Source organism: Balaenoptera borealis, assembly GCF_965194805.1.
Source record: "Balaenoptera borealis genome assembly, chromosome: 2".
NCBI lineage: Eukaryota > Metazoa > Chordata > Mammalia > Artiodactyla > Balaenopteridae > Balaenoptera > Balaenoptera borealis.
This window is the reverse complement of record NC_138867.1, coordinates 169,387,766-169,410,938: the sequence shown is the minus strand read 5'-3', so window position 1 is coordinate 169,410,938 and position 23,173 is coordinate 169,387,766. Positions and strand designations below refer to the sequence as shown.

The 23,173-nt window shown below is 40.3% G+C and overlaps 1 protein-coding gene across 5 annotated transcripts in view; it reads left to right on the top strand.

Moving 5' to 3' along the window:
* The first annotated feature begins 10,457 nt into the window (after positions 1-10,457).
* LOC309622987 (olfactory receptor 2T27-like) overlaps positions 10,458-23,173 on the top strand; it is a 214,183-nt gene continuing 201,467 nt past the window's right edge. Inside the window, exons 1-3 of one of the 5 annotated variants that reach the window (XR_014241223.1) lie at positions 10,458-14,918; positions 17,366-17,491; positions 21,878-22,826. Coding sequence is in view for 1 of the 5 variants with exons in the window: in XM_082379509.1 (XP_082235635.1) it covers positions 17,463-17,491; positions 21,878-22,826 (978 nt within the window). In the remaining 4 variants the exon portion in view is untranslated. The other 4 variants (XR_014241224.1, XR_014241225.1, XR_014241226.1 and 1 more) reach the window with 4 other exon arrangements.

Here is a 23,173-nt window from a genome sequence, read left to right as displayed (position 1 = left end):
AAACTTAACAAAGAACTGTAAACTTATACTCTAAAAACTAAAAAACATTTTGAAAGAAATTAGAGAATATCTTCAATAAAAGGAAAAACATGCCACATTAATGGATTACAAGACCTAATATTGTTAAGATATCAGTGTTCCCCAAATGGATCTATTTTTCAATTCATTCCCTATCAGAATCCAAGATGGCTTCTTTGTAAAACTTGACAATTCTAAAATTCATACAGAACGCAAGGGGCCCAGAATGTTCTAAAATTGACTGTGAGGTTAATTATACATATTTGTGAATATACTGAAAGTCATTGAATTGCAATCTTTAAATGAGTTAAGTCTCTGTAATATGAATATATCTCAATCAGTGTGTTAGTAAAAAAAAAATTGCAACATATACAACCAACAAAATATTAGAACAAAGAATAAGAATGTAGTACTAAAAATCATGAAAAAATAACTAATCATTTAACTAAAACTGGACAAAAGATATGAAGAGAAAAACCACAGAATTATCTCAAATGTCTAAGTATATGAAAAAATACCTTATCGTAAGTAAATTGTCAGCTCTATTTTTTAATATAAAATATGGAATAATCAACGTTTCTCTATTTGCACTACCTTATTTTTTAAGAACTAAAATAAAAATTCTTACTGGAAAGAGACCTCTGTATATATAGCTGCTGTGCTGCTGAATACCATAATTTAGGGAGGGGGAGATCAAGATTGCAGAGTAAAAGAATGGGAGCTCACCCTCCCAATGCAAACACGTCAGAAATACTTCTACATGAGGAAAAATTCTCATGGAAAGCTAACTGGAAACTAGTAGAAGGACTCCTATAAGAACAAGACTATGAGAAAGATACACAGATAATCAGCTAGGACAGGAAGAAAAGTAATGAGTCAGGAGCTGTGCTCCTGGGAGAAGATTAAGAGAAAAGTGAGATCACAAAGGTGGACACTTGCCCTTGGGAGTGAGCAGGTCAAGCCACAGACTGGGCATCTCAGTTCTGGGGTCTTACACATAGGAGACAAAACCCCATGGCTGCTCGGAGAACTGCTGGGACAGATACAAAGGCTGGAGAAGCCTAGACTCCACTCATCAGAAGTGCATGGGTGCTGGCTTTCTCCCAGACAGGGAAGAGAGAGGTCTGCCTTAGTGGCTGCTGAATTACCACACTCCCCAGTCCAAGCTGAGAGAATGTCCCAGTCCTGCTCACTCCACACTTCCCAGCACTAGATTTGGGGCAGCCACAACAGGAGAAAAGATTCAACTGTGGGCCAACAGCAGAAGGTTGTGGTGGGGTTGGTGGTGGTGAGATGAATTGGGAGATTGGGATTGACATATATACCCTAATATGTATAAAACAGATAATAAGAACCTGCTGTATAAAAAATAAATTAAATAAAATTCAAAAAAATAAATAAATTAAAAATAAAAGACCATGGGTTCAAAAAAAAAAAAATTCAACTGTGGGCTGCATATGAGTGGAGCATCAAGCACAAAGAATTATGTGTCCAAGAATGAATCAGAGAGAAACAGACAATTTTGAAAGATCAATCACTAGAAGTGAAATTGAATCTGTAATAAAGAAAAACTCCAGAACTCAAGAGTCTAAGACAGGAAAGCATTGCAAGGGAATTCTACCAATCACATAAAGAAGAATTAATACCTATTCTTCTCAAACTATTCCAGAAAATTGAAGAAATGGAAAACTCCCAAATTCAGTATGTGTAGACACCATTACTCTGATACGAAATCCAGACAAAGACTTACAATAAAAGAATATTACAGGCCAATACATATGATGAATATACATGTAAAAATCCTACATACAATAAAAGTAAAATAAATCCAACAAAATCTAAAAAGGATCATACACATAATCAAGTTAGAATTATTGCATGTTCACAAGGATGGTTCAACATCTGCAAATCAAGCGAAGTAATATACTGCATTAACAAAAGAAAGAATAAAAATCACATGATCATGTCAATAGATGCAGAAAAAGCATTGGACATAATTCAACATCCATTCATAATAAAAACTCTCATCAAATGGGTATAGAGGGAACATATCTCAACATGATGAAGATCATTTACAACAAACCAACTGCCATAATAATACTCAACAGTGGAAAGCTGAAAACCTTCCTGCTAAATTCAGAAACAAGACAAGGATCCCACTTTCACTGCTTCTATATTGTAGGATTTCATAGCCACAGCAATCAGACAAGAAAAAGAAATAAAATGTATTCAAATTGGAAGGGAGGAGATAAAACTGTCACTACTTTCAGACAACATGAAAGTCTATATAGAGAACCCTAAAGTATCCACCCAAAAACTATTAGAAGTAATAAATGAATTAGGCAAGGTTGCAGAATACAAGATTAATATACAGAAATCTGTTACTTATCTCTTCACTAATAAGGAAATATCAGAAACAAAAATTTTTTAAAAATCTCATTTAAAATCATGTCAGGGACTTCCCTGGTGGCGCAGTGGTTAAGAATCCACCTGCCAGTGCAGGGGGCACGGGTTTGATCTATGGTCTGGGAAAATCCCACATGCCATGGAACAACTAAGTCTGTGCACCACAACTACTGAGCCTGTGCTCTAGAGCCCATGAGCCACAACTACTGAGCCCACGCACTGCAAATACTGAAGTCTGTGCACTCTAGGGCCTGCGTGCCACAACTACTGAGCATACATGCTGCAACTACTGAGGCCCATAAGCCTAAACTCCATGCTCCACAACAAGAGAAGCCACCACAATGAGAAATCCAGCACACCACAATGAAAAGTAGCCCCCACTTGTCACAACTAGAGAAAGCCCATGCAGAGCAACAAAGACCCAATGCAGCCAAAAAAAAAAAAGTTAAAAAAATTTTTTTTAAAAAACCACACCAAATAAATAAATAAATAAATAAATTTTTAAAATACCTAGAAATAAAGTTAAGAAATGTGGTAAAAGATCAAGACCCTGAAAACTATGAAACATGGGTAAAAGAAATTGAAAATGATTGAAGGTAATGGAAAGATATCCCATGCTGTTGGATTGGAAAAATTAATATTACTAAAATGGCCATACTACCCAAACAAACTACAGATTTACTGCAATCCTTATCAAAATACCCATGACATTTTTCACAGAACAGGAACAACTAATCCTAAAATTTATATGGAACAACAAAAGAACCAAAGTACAAAAGCGACTTTGAGAAAAAATGAACAAAGCTGGAAGTATAACTCTCCCAGATTTCAGACTATAATAAAAAGCTGCAGTAATCAAAGCAGCATGATATTAGTACAAAGACATATAAATTAATGGAATAAAATAGAAAACCTCAAAATAAACCCAAGCATCTATGGTCAATAAATCTACAACAAAGGAGGCAAGGATATACAGTGGAGAAAGGACAGCTTCTTCAATAAGTGGTACTAGGAAAACTGGACAGCTACATGAAACGAATGAAATTAGAACACTCCCTAACTCCATATGCAAAAATAAACTCAAAATGGATTAAGACCTAAATGTAAAGCCAGACAGTATAAAACTCTTAGAGGAAAACATAGGTAGAACACTCTATGACATACATAACAGCAAGATCCTTTTTGACTCACCTCCTAGAGAAATGGAAATAAAAATAAACAAATGGGACCTAATGAAACTTAAAAGCTTTTGCAAAGCAAAGGAAACCATAAAAAAGATGAAAAGACAAACCTCAGAATGGGAGAAAATATTTGCAAATGAAGCAACTGACAAAGGATTAATTTCCAAAATATACAAGCAGCTCATGCATCCCAATATGAAAAAATCAAATAACCCAATCCAAAATGGGCAGAAGACCTAAAGAAACACTTGTCCAAAGAAGATATACAGATTGCCAACAAACACATGAAAGGATGCTCAACATCACTAATCATTAGAGAAATGCAAAACAAAACTACAATGCGGTATATCCTCACACCGGTCAGAGTGGCCATCATCAAAAAATCTATAAACAATAAATGCTGGAGAAGGTGTGGCGAAAAGGGAATCCTCTTGCACTATGGGTGGGAATGTAAATTGATACAACCACTACGGAGATCACTATGGAGATTCCTTAGAAAACTAAAAATAAACTACCATATGGCTCAGCAATCCCACTACTGGACATATACCCTGAGAAAACCATAATTCAGAAAGAGTCATGTACCACAATATTCATTTCGGTACTATTTACAATAGCCAGGACATGGAAGCAACCTAAGAGTCCATAGACAGATGAATGGATAAAGAAGATATGGCACATATGTACAATGGAATATTACTCAGCCATAAAAAGAAATGAAATGGAATTACTTGTAGTGAGGTGGATGGACATAGAATCTGTCATACAGAATGAAGTAAGGCAGAAAGAGAAAAACAAACACCGTATGCTAACACATATATATGGAATGTAAAAAAGAAAATGGTTCTGAAGGACCTAGGGACAGGACAGGAATAACGACACAAATGTATAGAATGGACTTAAGGATACAGGGTGGGGGAAAGGTAAGCTGGGACAAAGTGCGAGAGTGGCATTGACATATACACTTTCAAATGTAAAATAGATAGCTAATGGGAAGCAGATGTATAACACAGGGAGATCAGCTCAGTGCTTTGTGACCACCTAGACGGTAGGCTAGGGAGGGTGGGAGGGAGATGCAAGAGGGAATGGACATGGAGATACAAGTATACGTACAGCTGATCACTTTGTTATACAGCAGAAACTAACACAACAATGTAAACAATTATACTCCAATAAAGATGTTAAAAAAAAAGAATGAATATATGTATATGTATAACTGAATCACTTTTCTGTACACCTGAAACTAACACAACATTGTAATCAACTATACTCCAATAAAATTAAAATATTAAAAAAAAGAAATTATGGCCCATTCAAAGGAAAGCAATGAATTAATAGAAACTCTCCCTGAGGAAGAACAGGCATTGGACTTATTAGATAAATACATTGATGCAAATGCCCAAAATATGCTCAAAGAGCTAACAGAAACCATGGAAAAAGAACAAAAGAAAACCATCTTAACCCTATAAAGCAATTATACTCCAATAAAGATGTAGAAAAAATAAAAGAAAACCAGAAAAACTATATATAAACTAAATGAGAATATCAAAAAATATATAGAAATTATAAAAAATAAAATAAAAAGAAAGTCTGGAGTTGAAGAGTACAATCACTGAATGAAAAAATCACTAACTCAGTTTAACATAAAAGTTTAGTAGTCAGGAAAAAGAATTAGTAAATTTAAAGATAGGAAAATTGAACTTAACCAATCTGGGGAGTAAGAAGAAAAAGAATGAGGAAAAGTGAGCAAAGCAAAGGGACCTGTGGGCCACCCTCAAGAGGACCAATATATGCATCATGGAATTTCAGAAAGGGAAAAGAGAAAAACTAGAGGAAAGAATATTTGAAGAAATAAAGGCGGAAACTTTTCCAAATTTGATGAAAGAAACAAATCTTCACTTCTGAGAAGCCCAGCAAATTCCAAATAAAATAAATTTTAAAAGATCCACACCAAGACACAGTACAGTTGACCCTTGAACAATGTGGCGGCTAGGGGTGCAGAACCTCTGCCCCAAAATCTGCATATAACATTGTTGGCCCATTGTATACACAATTCCTCCATATCTACTGTTTTGCATCCACAGATTCAACCAACCACGAATTGTGTGTTACTGTAGTATTTACTATTGAAAAAAACCCAAAACACATATAACTGGACCTGTGAAGTTCAAATCTCTGTTGTTCAAGGTTCAAGTTGCCAAAAGCTAATTTGAAAGAATTTTAAAAACAGCAAGAGAGAAGCAATTCACCTATAAGGAATTTTCAAAACGATTAACAACTGGTTTATCATCAGAAACTATGAAGGCCCAAAGGCAGTGGGATGACATATTTAAAATGCTGAAAGAGGGGAACCTTCAAAATGGTGGGGAGTAAGACAAGGAGATCACCTTCCTCCCCACAAATACATCAAAAATACATCTACATGTGGAACAACTCCTACAGAACACCTACTGAATGCTGGCAGAAGACCTCAGACTTCCCCCAAAGCAAGGAAATCCCCATGTACAAGGGTAGGTCAAAAGAAAAAACAGAGACAAAAGAATAGGGACAGGACCTGCACCACTGGGAGGGCGCTGTGAAGGAGGAAAAGCTTCCACATACTAGGAAGCCCCTTCATTGGCAGAGTCGGGGGGTGGATGGGGGGGGAGCTTTGGAGCCACGGAGGAGAGCACAGCAACAGGGGTGCAGAGGGCAAAGCAGAGAGATTCCCACACAGAGGATTGGTGCTGACCAGAACTCACCAGCCTGAGAGGCTTGTCTGCTCCCCCAGCGGGGCAGGTGAGGGCTGGGAGCTGAGGCTCGGGCTTTGAAGGAAAGATCCCAGGGAGAAGACTGGGGTTGGCTGTGTGTACATGGCCTGAAAGGGGCTAGTGTGCCACAGCTAGCTGGGAGGGACTCCAGGAAAAAGTCTGGACCTTCCTAAGAGGCAAGTGACCCATTGTCTTGGGGTATGTGAGGAGAGGGGATTCCTTCCCTGTCTGTCCACAAAAGGCAGAACACCACTGATAATGAGCTCCAGAGATGGGCATGAGCTGCAGCTATCAGCTCGGACCCCAGAGACGGGCATGAAATGCTAATGCTGCTGCTGCAGCCACCAAGAATCCTGTGTGCAAGCAAAGGTCACTATCCACACCCACCTGGGAGCCCATGTAACACGCCACTGCCAGGGTCCCATGATCCAGGGACAAGTTCCCTGGGAGAATACATGTTGCACCTCAGGCTGTTGCAATGTCTTGACGGCCTCTGCCACTGTAGGCCTGCCCCGCATTCCAATTATAACTACCATATCCCTCCTTCCCCCAAGCCTGAGTGAGCCAGAGCCCCCTAATCAGCCGCTGCTTTAACTCCGTCCTGTCTGGGCAGGAAAAGATGCCTACATGCAGAATTGGGGCCAAAACCAAAGCTGAACCCCAGGAGCTTTGCAAACAAAGAAGAGAAAGGGAAATTTCTCCATGCAGCCTCAGAAGCAGCAGATTAAATCCCCACAATCAACTTAATGTACCTTGCATCTGTGGAATACCTTAATAGACAACGAATGAACCCAAAATTGAGGCAGTGGACTTTGAGAACAACTGTAGAATTTGGGTTTGCTGTCTGCAACTGACTTGTGTCTGATTTTTATGTTTATCTTAGTATAGTTTTTAGCACTTGTTATCATTGGTGGATTTGTTTATTGGTTTGGTTGCTCTCTTTTTTTAAATTATTACTTTTAATTTTTTTTATTTTAATAATTTTATATTTTATTTATTATTATTTTTCCTTTCTATTTTTCTCCCTCTTCTTCTGAGCCATGTGGCTGACACAGTCTTGGTGCTCCAGCCGGCTCTCAGGCCTGCACCTCTGATGTGGGAGAGCAGAGTTCAGGACATTAGACCACCAGAGAACTCCTGGCCCCCATGTAATATCAACCGGCGAGAGCTCTCCCAGAGATATCCGTCTCAGTGCTAAGACCCAGCTCCACCCAATGGCCAGCAAGCTCCAGTGCTGGATGCCCCATGCCAAACAACTAGCAAGACAGGAACACAACTCCACCAAGTAGAAGAGAGGGTGCCTAATATCATACTAAGTTCACAGACATCCCAAAACACACCACTGGACGCAGCCCTGCCTACCAGAAAGGTAAGATCCAGCCCGACCCACCAGAACACAGACACTGGTCCCCTCCACCAGAAAGCCTAAACAAGCCACTGAACCAACTCTAAACACTGGGGGCAAACAGCAAAGACAACAGGAACTACAAACCTGCAGTCTGAGAAAAGGAGACCCCCAAAAAAGTAAGTTAAGCAAAATGAGAAGACAGAGAATATGCAGCAGATTAAGGAGCAAGGTAAAAACCCACCAGACCAAACAAATGAAGAGGAAATATGCAGTCTACCTGAAAAAGAATTCAAAGTAATGATAGTAAAGATGACCCAAAACCTTGGAAATAGAATGTAGAGAATACAAGAAACCTTAACAAGGACCGAAAAGAACTAAAGAGCAAACAATCAATGATGAACAACACAAGAAATGAAATCTAAAATTATCTAGAAGGATTCAATAGCAGAATAACGGAGACCGAAGAATGGACAAGCAACCTGGAAGATAAAATATTGGAAATAACTACCACAGAGCAGAATAAAGAAAAAAGAATGAAAAGAATTGAGGACAGTCTCAGAGAGACTTCTGGGAAAAGACCTACAATAACAAATCCAAAACAATTAAGAAAATGGTAAAAGGAACACACAAATCGATAATTACCTTAAATGTAAATGGGTTAAATGCTCCAACCAAAAGACATAGACTGGCTGAATGGATACAAAACAAGACCTGTATATATGCTGTGTACAAGAGACCCACTTCAGACCTTGGGACAAATACAGACTGAAAGTGAGGGGATGGAAAATGATATTCCATGCAAACGGAAATCAAAAGAAAGCTGGAGTAGCAATTCTCATATCAGATAAAATAGACTTTAAAATAAAGACTATTACAAGAGACAAAAAAGGACACTACATAATGATCAAGGGCTCAATCCAAGAAGAAGATAAAACAATTGTAAATATTTATGCACCCAACACAGGATCACCTCAATACATAAGGCAAAGGCTAAAAGCTGAAAAAGAGGAAATTGACAGTAACACAATAATAGTAGGGGACTTTAACACCCCACTTTCACCAATGGAGAGATCATCCAAAATGAAAAGTATTAAGGAACACAAGCTTTAAATGACACACTAAAAGAGATGGACTTAATTGATATTTATAGGACAGTCCATTCAAAAACAACAGAATACACTTTCTTCTCAAGTGCTCATGGAACATTCTACAGGATAGATCATACCTTGGGACACAAGTCAACCCTTGGTTAATTTAAGAAAATTGAAATCATATCAAGTATCTTTTCTGACCACAACGCTATGAGACAAGATATCAATTACAGGAAAGAAACTGTGAAAAATACAAACACATAGAGGCTAAACAATACGTTACTAATTAACGAAGAGATCACAGAAGAAATAAAAGAAGAAATCATAAAATACTTAGAAACAAATGACAATGAAAACACGACCACCAAAAACCTATGGGTTGCAGCAAAAGCAGTTCTAAGAGGGAAGTTTAGAGCAACTAAATGCTCCCTCAAGAAAAAGAAAAATCTCAAATAAACAATCTAACCTTACACCTAAAGCAACTAAAGAAGAACAAAATAATCCAAAGTTAGCAGAAGGAAATAAATCTTAAAGATCATATCAGAAATAAATGAAAGAGAAATGAAGGAAACAAGAGCAAAGATCAATAAAACTAAAAGCGGGCTCTTTGAGAAGATAAACAAAAATTATAAACCACTAGCCAGACTCATTAAGAAAAAAAGGTAGGAGACTCAAATCAACAGAATTAGAAATGAAAAAGGAGAAGAAACAACTGACCCTGCAGAAATACAAAGCATCATGAGAGATTACTACAAGCAACTATATGCTATAAAAATGGACAACCTGGAATAAATGGACATATTCTTAGAAAAGCACAGCCTTCCGAGACTGAACCAGGAAGAAATAGAAAATATGAAGGGACCAATCACAAGCACTGAAATTGAAACTGTGATTAAAAATCTTCCAACAAACAAAAGCCCAGGACCAGGTGGTTTCCCAGGCAAATTCTATCAAACATTTTCAGAAGAGCTAACACCTATCCTTCTCAAACTCTTCCAAAATATAGCAGAGGGAGGAACACTCCACAACTCATTCTATGAGGCCACCATCACCCTGATACCAAAACCAGACAAAGTTGTCACAATGAAAGAAAACTACAGACCAATATCACTGATGAACATAGATGCAAAAATCCTCAACAAAAGACTAGCAAACAGAATCCAACAGCACATTTAAAGGATCATATACCATGATCAACTGGGGTTTATCCCAGGCATGCAAGGATTCTTCAATATATACAAATCAATCAATGTGATACACCATATTAACAAATTGGAGGATAAAAACCATATGATAGGGCTTCCCTGGTGGCGCAGTGGTTGAGAATCTGCCTGCCAATGCAGGGGACACAGGCTCGAGCCCTGGTCGGGGAAGATCCCACGTGCCGCAGAGCAACTAGGACCGTGAGCCACAACTACTGAGCCTGCACGTCTGGAGCCTGTGCTCTGCAACAAGAGAGGCCACGATAGTGAGAGGCCCACGCACCGCGATGAAGAGTGGCCCCCACTTGCCACAACTGGAGAAAGCCCTCGCACAGAAACAAAGACCCAACACAGCCAAAAATAAATAAATAAATAAATAAATAATTAAAAAACAAAACAAAACAAGAAACAAACCATATGATAATCTCAGTAGATGAAGAAAAAGCTTTCAACAAAATTCAGCACCCATTTATGATAAAAACTCTCCAGAAAGTAGGCATAGAGGGAACTTACCTCAACATAATAAAGGCCATATATGACAAAACCACAGCCAACATCGTTTCCAGTGGTGAAAAACTGAAAGCATTTCCACTAAGATAAGGAACAAGACAAGGATATTCACTCTCGTGACTCTTATTCAACATAGTTTTGGAAGTCCTAGCCACAGTAATCAGAGAAGAAAGAGAAATAAAAGGAGTACAAATTGGAAAATAAGTAAAACTGTCACTGTTTGCTGATGACATGATACTATACATAGAAAATCCTAAAGATGCCAACAGAAAACTACTAGAACTAATCAATGAATTTGGTAAGGTTGCAGGATACAAAATTAATGGATAGAAATCTCTGGCATTCTTATACACCAACAAGAAAAAGTCAGAAAGAGAAACTAAGGAAACACTCCCATTTACCATTGCAACAAAAGAAATAAAATAACTAGGAATAAACCTGACTAAGGAGGTGAAAGATTTGTACTCAGAAAACTATAAAACACTGATGAAAGAAATCAAAGATCACATAAACAGATGGAGAAATATAGCATGTTCTTGGATTTGTAGAATCAATATTGTGAAAATGACTATACTACCCAGAGCAATCTACAGATTCAGTGCAATCCCTATCAAATTATGAATGACATTCTTCACAGAATTAGAACAAAAATTTTACAATTCATATGGAAACACAAAAGACCCCGAATAGCCAAAGCAATCTTGAGAAAGAAAAACGGAGTTGGAGGAATCAGGCTCCCCAACTTCAAACTATACCACAAAGCTACAGTAATCAAGACAGTATGGTACTGACACAAAAACAGAAATATAGATCAATGGTACAGGTTAGAATGCCCAGAGATAAACCCACGCACATATGGGCACCTAATTTATGACAAAGGAGGCAAGAACATACAATGGAGAAAAGACAGCCCTTCAATAAGTGGTGCTGGGAAAACTGGACAGCTACGTTTAAAAGAATGAAATTAAAACACTTCCTAACACCATATGCAAAAATAAACACCGAATGGATTAAAGACTTAAATGTAAGACCAGACACTATAATACTCTTAGAAAAAAACATAGGAAAAACACTCTTTGACATAAACCACAGCAAGATCTTTTTTGACCCACCTCCGAGTAAAAACAAAAATAAACATAAAAACAAAAATAAAAATAAATGGCACTTAATTAAATTTAAAAGGTTTTGCACAGCAAAGGAAACCATAAACAAGGAAGACAACCCTCAGAATGGGAGAAAATATTTGCAAACGAAACAACAAATAAAGGATTTATCTCCAAAATATATAAACAGCTTATGGAGCTCAATATCAAAAAAACGAACAATCCAGTTAAAAAAAGGCCAGAACACCTAAATAGATATTTCACCAAGGAAGACATACAGATGGCCAAGAGGCACATGAAAAGATGCTCAACATCACTAATTATTAGAGGAATGCAGATCAAAACTACAATGAGGTATCACCTCACACCGGTCAGAATGGCCATTTTCAAAAATTCTAGAAACAATAAATGCTGGAAAGGGTGTGGAGAAAAGGGAACCCTCTTGCACTGTTGGTGGGAATGTAAATTGATACAGTCACTATGGAGAACATATGGAGGTTCCTTAAAAAACTAAAAATAGAAGAAAAAAAAAAAAAAACTAAAAATAGAACTACCATACGACCCAGCAGTCCCACTACTGGGCATGTACCCTGAGAAAACCATAATTCAAAAAGAGTCATGTACCACAATGTTCATTGCAGCTCTATTTACAATAGCCAGGACATGGACGCAACCTAAGTGTCCATCAACAGATGAATGGATAAAGAAGATATGGCACAGATGTACAATGGAATATTACTCAGCCATAAAAAGAAATGAAATGGAATTTTTTGTAGTGAGGTGGATGGACCTAGAATCTGTCATACAGAGTGAAGTAAGTCAGAAAGCGAAAAACAAACACCATATGCTAACACATATATATGGAATCAAAAAAAAAAAAGGTACTGATGAACATAGTTGCAGGGCAGGAATAAAGAGGTAGACATAGAAAACGGACTTGAGGACAAGGGGTGGGAGGGAGAAGCTGGAGCGATGTGAGAGTAACATCGACATATATACACTACCGAATGTAAAGTAGTTGGCTGGTGAGAAGCAGCAGCATAGCACAGGGAGATCAGCTCAGTGCTTTGCAATGACCTAGAGGGGTGGGATAGGGAGAAGAGGAGGGAAGCTCAAGAGGGAGGGGATATGGGGACATTTATATGCATATGTCTGATTCGCTTTGTTGTGCAACAGAAACTAACACTGTATTGTGAAGCAATCATACTCCAATAAGGATCTATTTTTTTTAAAAAAAGGTACATGTATGTACCTTTTCCCTATGACCCAGCAATTCACTTCTACAGAAATAAAAACATATGCCCACAAAAAGAAAAAAAAAAAGCCAATAGCACTTTAAATATAAAAGGAAATGTGACAGTGGAGCTGAACAAAAGGCCACATTCTTTTAAAAAAGGAAACTCCTATTATTCTACTTTCCACTTAAAAGCAACTTGACTCAAGTGTGCAGAGATGCAATAGTTTCTGGTTGTACTTTTTCTGATAGAACAGTACAGCAGTGGTCAGTGAACCACAGAAGGCACCCTGACCAGGTTGATAAGGAAGAGAGGTTCTTTCTCCCTGGCATTCGGGTTACATACTTTTTAGGACTATTTGGGCACTTGGAACCTTCAGGGAAGGCGAGCATCTAGATATATAAATGTTAAAAAAGAAACAAGATGGTTGCCATCAGATATAGTAGGATAAAAAGCTGTTCCATAAGCCCCTGCCAGCTCTATGGGTCAAAAGTCCAACATTGCATCAAGACATGGTCAGTGGCCAATAAACACTTGTTGAATGAGTAAAAGTAAGAACAAATGAATAAAAACTCTGCAGCAACAAAATAAGTTTAGATTTGGTTAAAATATGAATAACCTTAGCAGAATTGGGAACCATTAATTACCCCAAGCTCAGTGCTCCTGGACAAGATGCTTTCCTTTTGGAGTCTCAATTTCAACTTCTGCAAAATAGGATACTAGTATTCAGCTCACTTCATTTTGCTTTGATTGAGATTATAAATTCTGGAAGCACAGCAATCTTGTCTCTGTGATCTCCACATTCAGCTGGTAGCAACAAATGTTTGACACATGCACAGTTGCCTAAAGAAAAAATGAAGTAATCAAATAATGAGATATTAGATATAGATCATATTTTGTAACTTTTATATTATTCAGAGATAGGCTATTGGTTGGAAAACAATCAAACATCTGATGAATTTTGTTGAGAAATAGCCCAAAGCCATTGTTTTCACTGAAATAACTGGTTGATTCATTCTAAAATGTCAGTTTAATAGACCTGTGTAGACATAACCACCAAACAGCCACATTATGGGGTCCATGCATGTTAATATGACCTAAATTCCCACATATCCATCTAGGACTGATGAATTACACATAGCACATGCTGACTGCATGATAGACAAGAAAACTCATAGTCTCCACCAAGACCCAGACCTGGGTTCACACCCCAGATCTGCCATCTGCTGGGCAGATGACCTTGAGCACTAAGCTAGTTAACTTTCTGAATTTGTATTTCTTCATGTGTAAAATAACAATCTATTTCCTACTTCATAAAATTACTAACAGGATAATAATAATAATAAAAAATAATGTGTTGTGTCTAATATGAAATGGGAGATAAGAATAGTTTGCTTCCCATTCTGATTGCTTTCAGAACTAAGGAATAAAAACCCATTAGAACAATAGGACCAAAAAAACCAGTTATAACTAAAAGCAACTTCAGGAGATATTTGGGAGAAAGAAAGAAAGGAAGGAAGGAAGGAAGGAAGGAAGGAAGGAAGGAAGGAAGGAAGGAAGGAAAGGAAGGAGGGAGGGAAGGAGGGAAGGAAGGAAGGAAGGAAAGGAGGAAGGAGGGGGAGGGAGGGAGGATGGGAGGGAGGAAAGAGGGGAAGACGCTTCTCCACATCTCTTAATTGCTGACTAGGGAGCAGTTTCCCTCAGATACAGAGATGATCTGTGTTGATCTAACCAACAATTCCCAAGTCTGCCCCACTGTGTTTATAAGGGTTTGAAACAATAGTGTGGGCGGCCTGGAGCCCCTGAAGACACTGCATTATGGCTAAGGAAGTAATTGTGTGTTTTTTTCAGAGAAGCCCCAACTTGTCCAGAAACCAGGAACTTTATCTCAGACCTTGACACTTGCTCTTATTTAGAATTCTTTTCAATATAGATTGTGTCTTCTTTCTGAAGCTACTTAACTGCCTGCATATAAAATCCCTAGGAAATACTTAGGAGCCAACAAGGAGAGAATTACAGCTCTCGGTTTTGGAAAACATCCTGTCCAACAGCAGGGCCTCAGGTATTCACACAGGTAAGGAATCTGCTCCCCTATTTGTAAAGAATCCCAAAGGATGGAGAGCCACAATCTGCTTCAGTCAGCTATTTCAGAAATAAACAGCTTTCTCCGCCAGGACATCCTTCCTGTAATCCATCTCATTCTATATTCATTAATCAGAGGGACTTCGTTAAAGTGCTGGTGGGAGAGGAGAACTAAGAACTGTGGTTAGTCACCCTCCAACTTCTTTTCTCCTGTCTGTAAGAAGTTTCTTTAGATGTTTCCACCTAGGTTTTTTAAAAATCCTTTTTTTTTAAATTGAATTATAGTTGATTTACAATATTGTGTTATTTTCAGGTGTACAGCAAAGTGGTTCCATTATGGAACATTCTCTAAGATAGATCCATCCAGGTTTTATTGGAGCAGAGTTTGTAAATCACTTGGCTCGAGGTTAAAGTCAGTCTATTAACTGGCATTTCTAAAAGTAATTCCTTGAATTTAGGCTGGCATTTGGTGACGAGTCACACATGTATTTTGCAGCTGTGAGATTTCAGAGAGCAGTCAGAAGGTTGTCAAAACAAAATGATGTGGTGCCACAAGTAGTGGCTTTGGGTCAGACTGAGTTTGAACCCCCCACTGTGGCATTGGCCATCCTCTGAATCTTGGCTTTCTACTCTGTAAAACACAGATAACAATGCCTATGCACAACACATGCATTTAGCACACTGAGCACAATCCCGGCACACAGTAAACTTGGTAGGTGGAAATATTAAAACCATGGGTGTCTAGAGACCGCAGTGCTGAGAAATCCCAACATCATGTTAAACTGTGGAACAAAGAGATGCTTACCTCTCCCCTCACCACCGCTATCCTCTGACCTGTCTCAACACCTGTTTCAACAGGTGACCAAACTGCTCATTGTCTCCCTGTCACTGAGTTCAGCTTTTGGCCACAATTACAGAACATTATACAAAGCAGAGCTGTGGAAATTTTGTCCATAAATCAGGCTAATAGCAAGAGGTGGTATAGTGGCAGTTTCTTCCTCATTCAGCCTGAGCCACATCTGTGATAGCCTGATCCCATCCTTGTGTTATAAAGTAAAAACACCTACCAGTGTTTCTGGGTATATCTAACGACCTCAAATACTCATCAGTGAAATTGGCAGTTTGTGCCAACCTGCCCATTGCTTAGGAAACACCTGACCATGTCTGTTTGGATCCTATAAAACTCAGGCTGAGGTTGTTTTGATGCTCGAAATAGGTGTGAATTTTCACAATTTCAAAAGCATCTCCTTTAGTCAACTGGATGAGCTTTGATCTATCCCTTTACTTCTGTCATGAGTGGTGGTCTTGTTCATTCACTTAACCACTCAACAGCCTCATTCAGCTGCCACAATATGCACTTTTCATCATTCTGCGCCATGCAGCATGGAATAGGAATACCTTTATGGAACTTAAGTTTGGGCAAAACTCACCCAGGAAATCAGAGTGACCAAGAGAAAGCTTTCCCAGTCTTGGCACTATGGACATTTTGGGCTAGTTAATTCTCTGTTGGGGGGCTGTCCTGTACACCCCTGTGTTTAGTAGCACCCCTGGCCTCTTCCCACTATACACCATTAGCACCCCTCCCTTTAGTTGTGACGACCAAAAAAATGTCTTCAGACATTGACAAATGTCCCCTGGTGGGGGGGGGGGGCAAAATCACCACTGGTTGAGAACATCTGGACTAGAGCAGTGGTTCTCAAACTTTAGCAATCATGAGACCAACTGGAGGACTTGTTAAAACAGACTTCTGAGCTGCCACCCAGGGTTTCTGATTTGATAGGTCTGGGGTGGGGCCTGAGAATTGGCATTTTAAGCAAGTGGCTGATGCTACTGATCCAAGGACCACATGTTGGTCTAAGGATACGTGGGTGCCAGCATTTGGCATATCTGGCATGTTTGTGAAATCCCTAATTTAGTGGTTTCCAGATTTGTCTGCAGATTAGAACCATCTGATAATCATTTAAATCTTCCAACAATTCAGCCATATCCCAGACCAATTCAATCTCTACTTCTGGGCATGAGGCACAGGAATCAGTATTTTGAAGCTCCCCAGATAATTCCGATGTGCAGACAGATTTGGGAACTACGGCTCTAAATGCCATTACCTTATCTGTAATTTGGGGCTAAGCAATTTATATCTTCCTAGCACATATGTCCTGTAAGTCTCAAAAGCACAGCTAAATCATGAGCACTGGCTTACATGGAATTGTGCAATCCTTGCATCTGTGGATGATAAAATGGGGCAAATTCAGTTACAAAAGCTTTTCAAGCATGGCATTCTGAAATTGAAAGGAGCACTAGGGACAGGGCAGCAGCTCACACTAATCATGGTAAAGGTGGATGGGTTATATTGTAGAAAGATGGGGCTCTAAGGGAAAAACAGGAAACCTTTAGGCATGCCCTATTGAACGGAGATGGATTTCAGGCTTCAGCTTTCAGGTTCTCCATGAGGACTCTCCGAGGGACCTGCCCTGGTTTCTGAACCTCAGCCTGGAGCCCAGGAAGTAAAAAAGTCAACAGGAGACTGAGGCTCCACATGGAGACTGCAGACTGGGAAAATGTGAGGTGAGTAGGGGATGAAATCGGAGATGGAGAGATGGGGAAGTAGTTTAAAACTCTTACCTCAATTTATGCAGCCCCATAATTGACAACGGGCAAATCTACAACTTCCCCTCTGTCAAACTGCAAAATTTAAAATCTCTGACAATCTGGAAGATGTTTTTGTTTGTTTTTTTATACCATACTTCTCCAAAAAGTAAATATCTTAAACTGTAAAAACCAATACTATGCTTTACAAAAAAGAAAAATCAGTCCAACTGCAGAGGAATAAAAAAATCTATCAGTACAGAAAAATCCTAAGAGAGAAAATGAAGACTTGGGCTAGATATAGCCAACGACACGAAATGGTCATTCACATTGAGCATTCCTCTTTTGGTTGTTCATTGTAGTAATTCTTTAATGCCTGTTGGGTACCAGTTCAGATCTAAGCAAGCTAGAAGATGCAAGAATAGAAAATCATATCCTCTTCTTCCTGGGAACAGTCTCAAAGAAAAGGAATCACCCTAAATAATGATTCTGAGACACACACACACACATGCACACACACATTCACTGCATACACTGAAATGCAGATATGTGTGTGTCAATACTTAAAAACTGCCATGAGAAGAAAAATAAACAGTGTCAGGACAACCAAAAAAAGCATTTCTGGATGCAGGTGCTCATGCACAACTCCAGAGAGCAGATGTTGAATTCAGATGGCTATGCCAGAGGATGGCCATAGAGGTAATAGTGTTTTGTGGATGTGTGTGTTTCTTTCATCTACTCACCATACACATCCTACATTGGCCAAGGGCCACAGGGAACCACATTCTGTGGAGAAATATAAAAGAAGGAAAGGACAGAGTCCCTCATCACAGGAAATTTCCAATCTAGATGGGAGATCCCGTGTGCAGTAGAAAAGCCCACCCCATCACAACATACAGAACCCCCTTCAAGGCTTCTGAGAACAAAACCTGTAGAAAGGAAACCTCCAGGTGGAAGGGACTAGGGGCTCTTTGCAGGTACAAGTGTTGACTGTATGATTATTTTGCAAAACTAATTTTCTTAAGTGAGGAAAGGAAGAGTTCTAACATTTATTGACTACGTATTATGCAAAAGGCACAACCTCAACATTTTTCTTATTCAACATTTGCCATAACCCTGAGAAACGAGCTTCATGACCCATTTTACAGGGAGATAAGCAGAGGCTCAAGGTTATAAAAGCGGTAACAGTCGTGCCATTAATAGCAGCCGACACTTAAACAGCACATTCCTTCTGCCTGACTGTACCCAAAGAGCACTCTACAGGTATTAACCACTTAATGCTCTCAACAATGTTTGAGATGAGGAGCCTGAGGCTAGTAACCTGTCCAAGTCACAGGGCTGGGAAATGGTGGAGCTGAGGCTTGAACCCAAGCTACCTGACCACAGAGACTAATTCCTTAAGCACAATGGTTTAAAACTGGGTAAAACCTGCAACAGACATTCTGCCACATCTGGCTCAAATTATTACAGATTCTATACCGGTGAGCTCTTATTCTTTTTCATTTGCCTTAGAGAAGGGGGAAAGGGAAAGAAAGGTAACTTATGGTGGAGTTCTAGTGCTGAGGTTCTCCACTGGGTACAATTTTTTCCTGTTAGAGGACATTTGGCAACGTCTGCAAACACTTTTGTTTGTCACAACTTGGACAGAATACTTCTGGTATCTAATGGAAGCATCCAAGGTGCTGCTAAATGTCCTGCAATGCACAGGACAGTGTGCCCCCTACCCACAGCAATGATCTATCTTAAAATTTCAATTGGGCCAAGGTTGAGAAAGCCTACTCTAGAACAGTTAGGAGGATTTTGGATCTGGCCTAGAAAATCAAAAATATGTTGACCAAGGCTCACGCTGCTCATGGAAAAAAATGAGAATGTTGGACTACGGTCGTTACAGCTGTAAAATCTACTGGTTCTGAGCCATTTGAGACACCAAACGACACAAGCTGTGCCTATAAGTTTTCCAAAACAGGGACAACATAAGGAAATTCTTTTTGGGGGAATATTTTAAATGTACCCGAGAACTTGTTTTTATGCAGGATATGGTGAGATGAACAGATCAGTAGATGATTGCCATTGAAAAGATAGTTTGTTACTCACAGTTCCCAAGAGGAGGAGGAATGTCATACCACACAAGACCACACAGGAAAAAACTAGGGTTGGTAAGGAGGCAGAAGGAGGTGGGTGTGGGGGAAAGCATAGGTAAAAGCCTTTAATGTGGTTTTTGGGGGGATAATTGGGTGAGACAGGGTAAGCAGCTGAGGAGGTTTAGGGTTAGTTTGAATAATTTTGGTGGGCTTTAGGCTACAAGGGTGGTCTCTCGTTGTCTGGGACCTGGCCCTGTGGTGATCTGGGGCATAAGGATAGTTTCCTGGACAGCAGGAGCCTGGTAAATGGAGGCAGATGGTTTGTTTTCACATCAAAGTCATTTTCCAGGGCAAGTTGTTTACTATCTCTATGAATTGGCTAACCCTAAGAGGGGCAGTTCTTCCCTGGTCTGCAAGGAGTCAAGACAACAAAGCATCATAAAACAGAGAAAATAGATGCAGTATGTCATATCTTCACTAAAAACTCATCTTGAATGTTTGGGTTTAACAGTGTTAACTTCTTGTGCTTAGCTTCAGAGACAGGTTTTGGGAGTAGACCCTGCTACACTCTGAGTGTATTTGATTCATCTCTAAGGGATCTGTGTGCCCAGTGTGAGCAGCCTGGAAAAGGTGGAATTTAAAGCCATGGATAAGAGGGGCCCCATGGCATAGCAGGAAGAGCCAGGACAAGCACTGAGGAGAGGATTTCCCTGTGATCTACTGTGAGACCCAAGGCAAGTCCTGGCTTCAAATTTCCTTTACACCTTCAACCATGAGATGTGGGCAGTAGGTCTCAACTCAAACCACACATCAGAGTAGCGTGGGAGATTTGAGAAGTACAGGTGCTCAGGGCCCACTCCCAGGGAAGATTCAGGGAAACGGGAAATACATATCTCCATCGATTGTACAGCCCTGCTAGTGATTCTGAAGGACATGCAGATAAAGGCCATAGTCTCTCACATCTCTGACATGCTGTGCCTCTGAAACACTTTGCTGCTCCTCCAGCCCTGTCTCAGTGACCCAGTGGTGTCCACCAGCTCCAACATTCTCCCACATTCTCAACTCATTATAGAACACTGGGCAATTTATTTCTCTTCAATCTCTCCATTTAAGTCACTTGCTATCAAACTCAAGCCCAGAAATACAAACCAGAATTCCAAGCATTCCCTAGGATTTGGGACCCTGGAACCACCAAAGAGCCTAGAGGCCTCGAAAGCTCATGGAATTTGCCTGGTGGCAACTCTCCGCAGGCTCTCTTACAGCAGAGCAAGTGGTTGGAGTTTTTCCCATGTCTACACCTTTTAAAACTGCCTTAGGGTGACTTCTTTCCCATCATAGCTTAACTTGACATTTATTGAAAGTGACTTTACCTGAATAAATGTAATTCAAGAAGGGAGAACTTTAGGCCCCCAGATCCTTCCTAAGGGAAACATTGAACCTGATTTCCCTACTCCTACCATGAAGTCTACAGATTTATACTTACAATGAGGCCCATTCACTACCAAAAATTTTAAAAGCGATCTTCTTACTAAGATAATAAGACTTAGCTCTAGTGAGACCACTTAAACGAGGTGACAGTTATGAAGATGAGGACAACATACTGCCAGAAACCCATATAAGAGCAATTATTGCATCTGAGAACAAAGAGTGTGTCTGGGACTCCTGAGGGACAAAGTGACAAGGGAAACAAGGCAAGACACAGGTCTGCTAGCTGATAAAACACACCTTGTCAGCCACCGTCACAGGCTGTCATCTATTTCTACGAGAAATGCATCACCTGAATCCTCAAGTAAATAAGAATTTTGAACCACATAATTCACATAATGTGTGGATCTAGTCCTCCAATTAAGCATGAGAGTAAATGTTTCATTGAAAAAATTTTTTCCTGTGTGCTTATTTATTTATTTATTGTAAATATTGCTAAGTATGCATATTTTGCAAAACATAAGGTGTTCTAACTTGCTGTGGTTTCTCTTCTAGCTTTTCGAGATAGAAACTTTGATCATTGGTTTTCAGTCTTTCTTCTTTTCTAACATTTGCATTTTGTGTTTTAAGTTCCTCTCTGAGCAGTGCTTTGGCTGCATGCCATGTCTTTTATAGTAAGTTCTCATTGTGAAATAATGTTAACCCTACAAAAATTTGCAACTATATTAGCAAGAACCCCCACAGCCCCTTAGCCAGCCTCGCCAGTTACTTTCTGCCGTTTTCATCCATCACCTTCTCTCTGACTCAGGTTGGATGCTTCTGCGCCCTTGGTGAGCCAGTTCACTTTTCCTCCCCACAGTGAAGCTCAGCAGGAGGCAGGCAGGGCCTCTTGGAACCACTCCTCCACCACCGGCTTTGTCTTCACCAGCCTTTTTAATGACAGCCGGATGCACTTGTTCCTCTTCAGCATGGTAGTGGTCGTCTACACACTTGCCATGGCCAGCAACGCTGCCATGGTCCTCCTGATCTGGGCAGATGCCCGGCTCCACACGCCCATGTACTTCCTTCTCAGCCAGCTGTCTTTATTGGACATCTTCTTCACCTCAGTCACTGTCCCCAAGATGATAGCAGGCTTCCTCTTTGGATGGATAAGCATCTCGTTTGGAGGCTGTGGGGCACAAATGTTTTTCTTCATGTTCCTGGGGGCCACAGAGTGCATCCTGCTGGCCCTCATGGCCTATGACCGCTACGTGGCCATCTGCAACCCTCTGCGCTACCCGGTGCTCATGAGCCGCCGGACCTGCCTTCTCCTGGTGGCTGCCTCGTGGCTGGGAGGGTCCCTCAACTCCTCCATCCAGACCGCACTGACCCTGCAGTTCCCCTACTGCGGCTCAAGGAAGATCGCGCATTTCTTCTGTGAGGTGCCTTCACTGCTGAGGTTGGCCTGTGCTGACACAGCTATCTATGAGCTGGTGCTCTTTGTGACGGGCGTGGTGGTCCTCCTGGTGCCCATTGCATTCATCACCACCTCCTACGCCCTAATCCTGGCAGCTGTGCTCCAGATGTACTCTGCAGAGGGACGTTGGAAGGCCCTGGCCACCTGCTCCTCCCACTTGGCAGTTGTCAACCTCTTCTACGGGCCCCTTATCTACACCTACATGTTACCTGCATCCTACCACTCTCCTGGTCAGGATGATGTAGTGTCCGTCTTCTATACCGTCTTCACGCCCATGCTGAACCCTGTCATCTACAGCCTCAGGAACAAGGAAGTGACAGGAGCAATGAAGAAGGTCATAGGGAAGTGTGGGGTGAGTAGGACTGCTTAAGACCCAGGAGAGAGGGATCTCCACCTCTAAGATGCGCCTTTGGCTCCAGGAGCCCATAGGAGGATTTCCTTCTGGGATGAGAAGAGGCCCACATCCACATGTGGAAAAGTGAAAGGGACACTCCCCATTCCCTTCCAGCTCCCACACTTCTCTTCAGAAAGATGTCCAAATGATTCATGTCCACCCACCTTTCCTACCTCAACAAACTCCAGTCTGGCTTCTCCATCTGTCCCTTGTCCAAAGCAGCAATCACTCATCATCTCTATGTCACTAAATGTCCAAGCACTTCCCATTCTCTCCAAAGGGCTCCCAAAGCCCTTAATCTCTGG